Source organism: Myxine glutinosa, chromosome 6 (genome assembly GCF_964187855.1).
Source record: "Myxine glutinosa chromosome 6, kmMyxGlut1.1, whole genome shotgun sequence".
Taxonomy (NCBI): Eukaryota; Metazoa; Chordata; class Myxini; order Myxiniformes; family Myxinidae; genus Myxine; species Myxine glutinosa.
In genome coordinates, this window is record NC_136266.1 from 115,708,224 (window position 1) to 115,717,093 (window position 8,870).

Here is an 8,870-nt window from a genome sequence, read left to right on the forward strand (position 1 = left end):
TTTTGAACAGGTTTCAAGTCAATTTGAGGTCAAGGTCATGCAGTAGGGTCAATGTCAAACTAATGTTTTACATCTCTATGCAGAAATATGCATATCGCCCAAAATAAATTGCAACATAATTTATTTCTGTTTAGCCCTTTTCATACGAAGTCAATTTTTCTTGAATTTGTTCATCAAATGTTGGGCTGGTTTCAATTATTATTATTATTAATCCCCATTATATTATCTATTTCAGCTTCCTGATTCCATCAAATCAAGTTAAAGTTATCCTGCTCCAAACGATCAAGATTATATACAGAAATCAAACATGTCTGAAACTACTGCAACACCACATGTGTGTTTGGTGTGTAAGAGTGACTCTGGAAACCTTGTGGCTGACCCTGATGTTGAAAATATATGTGATATATTGCGCTATGCAGAAAGTCTGGCTGACCTCGGGGAAGTTCGTTTGAGACCTCCAGCAGATTTTCTTTCTAGTCTACCCCAATCAGAGCTAGAACAGGTCAGATATAATTCAGACTGTCGTAAGAAAATTGTTCATGAGTCACGTCTGGAAAGAGCCCAAAAAAAAGAGCCTGCTCTGACTCTCATTCACCAGCCCAGCCAGTCAAAAGAGGCCGGTCAGCCAAATCAACAACAGGACGTCCACAGAGACAGGTGGGTGCTGTTCCTAAGGAGAAAGTATGCATATGTGCTCCAACTTCTGGTAAATGCAAATATCATGAGGAAGAACTTCACAAGGTTGTGTCGGACAATCGTGGGCAAACACTACTGAACATCAAGGCTAACACCATGGATGATCATATCAGGGCATCACTGTCCAGTTTACATCAACCTGGTGATGCCCATGCTCAGGAAAAGTGGTATCATAGTAGCTGTATACAGGGTGCTCAAAGGACAAGTTCAAATGACACTAGTGTAGACAATGATAATATGATGAGGGCAATTTCAGATGTTCAGATTGTTATGCATGTTAAATCATCACTGATGTTTGATGCTGGGTGGTATTGAATATGGCTAAAATAAACAATATGTACCTGTCTATACTTCAGAAAAACAATATTGTAAACTTGAAAGACAATCAGAGAAAGTATTTGAAGAAATTGCTGAGTGATCGAATTCCAAACAAAAAATTTGTTCAGCCTCCTCAGCAAAATGAGTGAAAGGGTCTTATTATCCAAATATCTTGGTGAAGCTGTTGACAATGCTACCACAAAGGCGCCAAATGCTGTATTAGAGAGCTTGTTAGAGGTAGCAAGTGTAATTCGAGCTGAAATTATGAAATGTAGATATAGGTGGCAGTTCTCTGGTGATAGTTCTCTGAGTAATTGGGAAAACCCTCCCCTCACCAAACTCTTTCTTACTCACCTCTGGTGTGGGCCTTATGCTGAGAATGTTGGAGGGAAACGGGATACAGAGGTTCAGAAATGTGTTGAAGTTGGTTGTCAATTCATGGTTTAAAACACTCACACCGACAGGCAGGTTAAGCACAAGCCCAAAGACAATATAGGGTTTGTCCAACGTGTAGAGACACCACTACACGTGTGTATACACCACTACACGTAGACACGTATTTCAATGGAATACTGCTCTCCCCTCTGGGCTGGTGCTCCTGCCTCACACCTAGCTCGTCTTCACGCTGTTGAAACCAAAGCGTTCAGAATCATCGGAATCTCCCGCGATTAAGCTAACTCCAAGGGCCTTTCACTCACTCACCGCAGGCAGGTTGGTGGTCTTTCCATCTTCTATCGATTCCTCTCTGGCCTTGCCCCCCCCCCCCAGCTCTCTCTGGGCTCTGTCCCCCAAATATTCCTGCAGGTCGCACAAGATCTGCCTGCAACCCTCTTATGGTTAAACTGCCAAAATCAAGACTCTCTGCTCACCTTCACTCCTTCATTCCTCTTTTCTCCCGCCTGCCTCTGGAACAAACTCCCTCATTCTCTTCAATCCCACTCCTCCCTACAGGTCTTTAAAACAGCTGTTCACCACCATCTCTTATCTTCCCCCATCCAAAACCTTGATCTTTTCTACCCCCGCTAATTTCACCCCAAATCCACTTTTTTGAAATACCAACTTCTGTCCTGGACGTCCTTGGTGTCCTTGTGTTTTATACTTCTCCCACCCCCCCCCCCCCCCCACTTCCCATGCCTCCTCCCCCCAAGCCCTCTCCCTCCCACACATCTCCCTGCTCTCAAATGTTGTGTTTGTGTGCTTTGCCTTCTCTCCCCATCTTGTCTTCCGCTCCCTCTTTTTACCTTCGCAAAAGCGGAAGGTTATGTTTTGATCGCTGTGTATTTATTTGTATGTCTGTGTGTGTGTGTGTATGTTATTCGCATAACTCAAAAAGTATTCAACCGAATTGCATGAAATTTGGTGGGATGATTGGTTATTATACGGGACACATTTGATTAGATTTTGGGAGCAATCGGGTCAAAGGTCAAGGTCACGAAAAGGTCAAAATCGTATTTTTGTTCTGTTCCCTACACTCCCATGCCAAGTACAGAACAGTAGCTGCGGCGAAGGTATGCGCTCTACCGAGTGCCCGTTCTAGTTATATATTTTGTTTGTCTGTTTGATTTGTTTGTGAAATAAATGTTAGCTCTTTCACGAGCCTCAATTCTGTATACAAAAACAAAAACAAACACTGTATGTTGGCTTGCCCCTGACTATTCACCAACGAGTTCGTGATAAAAAAACCTAGTACATGTGCTCGTGCAAGAAGAACAACCTGCACTGCACTAAATAAAAATAAAACCACCTTTAGAGGCCATTTTTCCCCGCAAGTGGGGGTTGGCCTTTTTCGAGAACCGTGGTTGTTGTTGTTTTTTTTGGTCCCCTTTTTGAAGCAATGTTTTTACGGCCGGATGCCCTTCCTGACGCCAACCCTTTTGGCCGCCTTTACCGACAAACAGGGAATTATCAGTGAACTGGTACTCAATTAGCCGACCTCGGAAGGATGACAGGCTGAGTCAACCCCCCTGGCGTTAATTCAGCGATCAACCGGGATTCGAACCCAGGATCCTCGGATCCTAAGCCGGCACCCTAGCCGCTAGCCCAACACCAGGGATTGCACTGCACTATGCAAATGCCACAATAGTGATTGCTGCAATCTTCCTGACTACAGCATGATGAAAGATGAAGATGACGATATGTGATTGTTGCAGGAAGCTGAAAGGGGATAAGAAAGTCGGAGGATTGTGTGCCACTGATTTTACATCATATTACATGGTATGTGTTATGATGCATTTATGCTCCAATAATGTAACCATTGAAATTCAATCCTGACTGAAATGTAGACTTATTCAATGTGATTCAATGTGTTTACTGTGTATATGTATCTCATTTGTATTATATTATGCTGTAATGGTAATATGACCAAATTGTTATAAAGTGATATTTTTCAAATGTTCAGCTTATTTTGATGTTTGATTTGACCCATAGTGTGACCTTGATCTCTCAGCAACTTGCAACCTGTTCAAAGTGATCAGGCATGTTTTAAAACCCTACAATAGACTCTAACATCATGCGATTTGATCAATTAACCCAAGAGATATGCATATTTTTACACCGAGAAGTCAAAAATGACCTTGACCTTGATGCTACTACATGACCTTGACCTCCAATCGACTTGAAACCTATTCCAAATGATCACGCATGTTTGAAAACCCTAAACTTGACTCCAAAATAACTGAAATTGATCAAGTAGTTCCAGAGATATGCCATGCCCTGTATTTTCCATGAGCGATGGCAGCCATCTTGGATTTTGGGCCGTAACACGCCCTTTTGGGCACCGAAAAAATCGTCACCCAAAATTTTTCTTTAATTCATACCTTAATAAAGTCAAATCAACCATTATCTCACTTTGGGCGTCTGATTCCTACGGAAATACATGAAGCACCCCACTAACATGCAAGACAACTTCTTGCCGCGGAGCACGCATCAAGCTTGCTGCGGATTTAAAATATCGCTCGGTTTTTCCAGTTTCTTTTCAAATCCAAAGAAGCTCCAGGTCATCCTCAATGATGTACCAGCTTTTCGAAGCAGGTTCTTGCTTTCTGAGGAGGTCCTCCATATCCATTCCTCCTTCCTCATTTTGCCCCATAGCGAAAAAGCTAATGTGGTCATCTATCTCTGTCCCACCTTGAAACGCAGAAATGCTCCTGGGAAAGAAAATATGAAGTCAAAGTTGCTTAAATTAATCCAAACCTCCTGGAAAATTGTAATTTTTTTTCCATTGAATAAAATTTTTTTTTTAACCCTGTTTACCTGTTTACCTTTTAACCCTGTGTACAAGGCAACAGACCGTTTCTCGATTGGTTCAGACTTTTTTTCATTTGTTGTTAGGAAATATGCCACAATATCTTTGCTGTTCAAAATATGATGATTTTGGAATTTCACAATACTCTATAATCTATACAGATATAATAGGCTAATGCTGTCTGTCGGATGCTGTCGGAAGGAGAAATCTGAGCCACATGCACACAGTTCGTGAGTACATGACTGCTGATGTTCTTCACAACTCGAACAAACTATTTGGAGAATAAAACGGACTCGTCTTTGCTTGTTTTGTAAAGAACTAGGGCATGCCCGTACTATATATATATCTAAAATTATATCCCCCCCTCTATTTACATGAAATGGTTTGGTCCAAAGCGAACGGCTTGCGAGTACGGTGACAATCCCCCCCCTCTATTTACATGAAATGGTTTGGTCCAAAGCGAACGGCTTGCGAGTACGGTGTTTTTTATCGAACCCATGGAATTATAGATAGTAGTTTTAATTAGTTTTAAAACATAGTTTAACGCCAACATAGTTTGCCAACGTGAAATAAATGAATACGCTCTCAAATGTGCCGTCCGAGGCAGAGTCTGTTCGCCACTTTCGGCACACGTGATAACTCGCTGCTCTCTGATTGGTTGAATCGTTTTTTGGACATAGCTCGGTAACTACTTGTCCGATTAATATGAAACCTTGAAAAGGCACATCCTCGGGTCCCCAGCAATATACCTGGCAAGTTTAAAGTATATCGGACCCGTGGTTGTCGAGAAACAGCGGTCACAAACAAACATACAAACATACAAACATACAAACATACACACACACAGAGATTAGTGGAATTATAGATAGATAACAGGAGAAGCTTTTGATATAATTTGCTGAACCAACGAACGGATTCTCCATGGACGAAATGTGATAAGGCATAGTTGGAATCGGCTCTGGAGACTTAGAACCATTACAGGTGGGCAATCGGTTCTGTAAAATTTAGGGTTCGATTCCCCTTTCCGGTGGAGGGAATCTATTTTCACCGGGTAATCTACTATTTTACCCAAGCCTAGTGTGCATGCACTTTTAGGTGCTATCTCCACACGTGGGTGGGTTTCAGGTGATGGAACAAGACCTACCGTGTGTGTGTGCGTGTGGGCACACGTGTGTGTATTTCAAATGTAAAGTTTGCAGTTTGCATCACGAGAGGTGTACGCTTTCATCAAAAATTAAGTTGTTTTGATTAATTTTATATTCAAACTATTACTTTGGAAAAAGGAGACGTTTCGAAGCATGATTAGTTTTAGTGAAAATGTTCATTGTGTTGAGGTCAGCATTGGTGGCAGAGGTAGGGGTTGTATTACTGACTACTTTGATTTGAATGTCCCATCCCCACTCTTGCTTTGCTTTTTTTAAATTGTCAATTTATTTGCCACTGTAAGCTTACTGCTGTCTGGTTTCAAAAGTAATCATGATGGGACCAACTGTCTTTAGGTCTGGACTGATCAGGAGACGCAGTGGATCAGAGAAGGTGTGCAGATTTATGGAATCGGCAAGTGGGCATTGATTTTGGAAAATTTCCCTTTTGTGTCACGTACCTCCGTCATGCTCAAGGATCGTTGGAGAACTATGAAGAAACTGGGCCTTGACTCTTAAGGCATGAGCGGGTAATCGTGAAAGGCAAAAATGTGGCATCGTTACAAATTGAAGATTGAAGACTTTCGAATTATCTTACACTTCAGAGCTCTGTCTTTTCTGCTTTATTCATTTATTATACATATCTTAATAAAAGTGTGAAAGCTCTCTTATATCTTGTTTCCATGTACCATTCAACCTGGGCTATCCTGACCTAGACTTCCATTCAGTGGGCCTTTTGATGATGACGATGATTTGGGGGGTGGGGGGTGGGGGGGGAGGGTACTCTTTCTCAACATCTCTTGAGCATAAGCTTACAGGATGGATGCCATTATTTTTTAAGCAAAGAGACGGCAGAAGAGAGGGGTTGCAAGGGAGCAAGAAGATGAGACGTGAGCTTATCCCTCGGAGGCGATACTCATTCAAGTTGTGTACCTTCGATAGGTGCATGCATTCACTCAAGCCTCATATCGCAAGTCAGACCATGGGCTTGACTAGCCCATCTGGACCACTTGTCGACTCTGTGGCCTGAAGTGTGCAGCTGGACCCAAAATAAATGCTTCATCTAAATTATTTGACACTGAATGTGTATCCTCTCCTACGATAAGCTCACATGTCATCCTCTTAGTCTTTTGCAACTTCTCTCCCGTCTCTCTTCCTACGCAGTGGTTTTAAAAGCAACCAAATAATAATTAGGATTATTGTAGGCCAAATAATGGTACCTTTCCTTCCTGTTGACTTCAAATGTATGCACATGCTTTGGCAAAGAGTCAGGATAAAATACCGATGAGTTCGTTTTGACAGCTCAAATCGAAATGGCTAAATTGCATGAAAATGCAGTATCGAGGGGCAGCACTGTTTTCAAACCTCGTTGAGATATCAAGGAAACAAGGTATAAGGTGTCCTTTCAATCCTCACTCTCCCACTTTAGCAGGAATTGACTTTCAAAAGATTTTTGATGGGTGTTGTTGATCTCGATGACACAGAAAAGTGGAAAAAATGATTTGAACAGCAATTGGGGCCTTCGTGGTTTTTAAACCTCAATCAAGATTCCAGGTTGAAATACACTTTGGATTCTATTTTAAATTGATGATTGCACCTTTGATGCCATGTGTTGCCTTTTATGCTATAATTGTAATATCCTTAATTCTGTTTTCTCTGCCACAACCTGTTTGACATTGTATTAAAATTGTTTCATACTCGTTTCAAAAGTTTCAGATACATACATGGGTAATGTAGTGCTGCTGAGATAAGTGAAAGTGGTTGGTCATTTGCTTTTGCAATTGAACACAGTTGTTTCAGTATTTTGGAAGCGTCTTGTGATGAAAAACCCAAACTTGTCCTCATTTGATCATTTTATCCATTTATCCTCCTTGTTTGTGTGAAGAGCACAAACATTTTGACCCACTTGTTAATTTTTGGGTGCAGGAAGACAGACTGGCTCTATTGCTTCAGCCACAAGGAAACTGTTGTCATTCCACATGCGCCAGATATTTGGCTACACTCTCGCAGGTGGGCCGCCGTGTCGCTCTGCTGGGCCTGGCTATTTTTTGACAAACCTTCAATTTGCCTTTTGATCCACCAAATCTCATGCCTTATAACTGAGTAATAGTCAGGTTCACTATGTTTTTTCGTTCAAAATCATGGTAGATTAGCAAACCTATACATTTTTGGAAACGTTATTACATGGAAAATCTGAAAATCAATGTTTACATTTGCCAATTCCGACCAATTCAATTCGACCAATTCGACCAATCGCTTCGTTCGACCAATTCGATTGATTCGATTCGATTCGATTCATCGAATTCGATTCGATCGACCAATTCGATTTGCCAATCAATTTGACCGACCTTTGCTTGTGTGGAACGGACTGTGAAAACGATGCGGACTATATTGTCGGATACGACACACAGGACAGTGATGACGAACTCTAAATGGCATATTCTGTAATCGTGTATGTTTGATGCCATTGACTGCCTGTGTATATTTTGTCATTGACTGCCTGTGTAGATGTGAAGTTATACTGACTGCATGTGTATATATGATTTTGCTGACTGCCTGTGTATGTTTGGTGATATGAATTATTGTGACACATTTTGATGTTATTAACTGCCTGTACAAAATGATAACATGTATTTGATTATGCAACTTATCGCAAATATAAAGACAGTATTTTGCAATTCAAAACCTTTGATTCGTGTCTTACCATTCCCCATAGCACTAATTTGATACTTTCATTGGATTCCTTGTCCCTGAAAATATAGGTTTAGTATATTTTTTAAAGTTTTTAGGGTAATTAGAGGCAGAAATAGAACAAAATATGTATTTTACAGTGGCCATTTTGAAAATCCAAAATGGCCGTCATACAGGTATCTCTCCAAATGTAAACATTGATTTTTAGTTTCCTTATGCTCTAACCTTTCCAAAAATGTATAGGTTTGCTAATCTACCATGATTTTGAACGAAATATAATTTATTGACATAGTGAACCTGACTATAATGATCACAGAGGGCAAAATGAAAGTTGGATGATTGGTTCAAAAAAACTTGACAATCATGGAAATGTTTTTGCCTGAGTGTTGTGGAAAAATCCCACAATAGGTTTTGGGGACAATTTTTTGTCCTCGTATATACCTTGCTTGTATATAGTGTTGAGGCTTGTGGAGGGGCTCGAGCAGATAATCACCTTTTGGTTCATGCCTTACCTTGAATTATTTTTATGTACTTCATCCTTGGTTGAGTCGTGGTTACGTTCTTGAAAACCACGATGTTAAGTGAAACGACGACATTAATTGGATACATTTTTATATGTACTTTGGTGGATGGTGGAGAGCGGGAAGGTGGTGAGTCATTGAGATCAAGAGAGTTCTCCCCCTTCACCAGGCGGGAGAGAGTAATGCGCGGAGGTAAGTAGTCCTCTGACCACTGTAAGCGGCGTAATATGGGTAAATACGGCGTAATAGCGGGTTATG

At 41.0% G+C, this 8,870-nt stretch overlaps 1 protein-coding gene across 5 annotated transcripts in view; it reads left to right on the plus strand.

Annotated features, from left to right (window-relative positions):
• Positions 1 to 7,205, plus strand: part of LOC137430216 (uncharacterized) — an 81,500-nt gene extending 74,295 nt beyond the window's left edge. For all 5 annotated transcript variants that reach the window (XM_078780423.1, XM_068120906.2, XM_068120907.2 and 2 more), the window contains one exon: positions 5,758 to 7,205. In XM_078780423.1, coding sequence (XP_078636549.1) covers positions 5,758 to 5,919 — 162 coding nt within the window. In that variant the 3' untranslated portion in view covers positions 5,920 to 7,205. The remainder of the gene's footprint in view (positions 1 to 5,757) is intronic.
• The last annotated feature ends 1,665 nt before the right edge of the window (positions 7,206 to 8,870 follow it).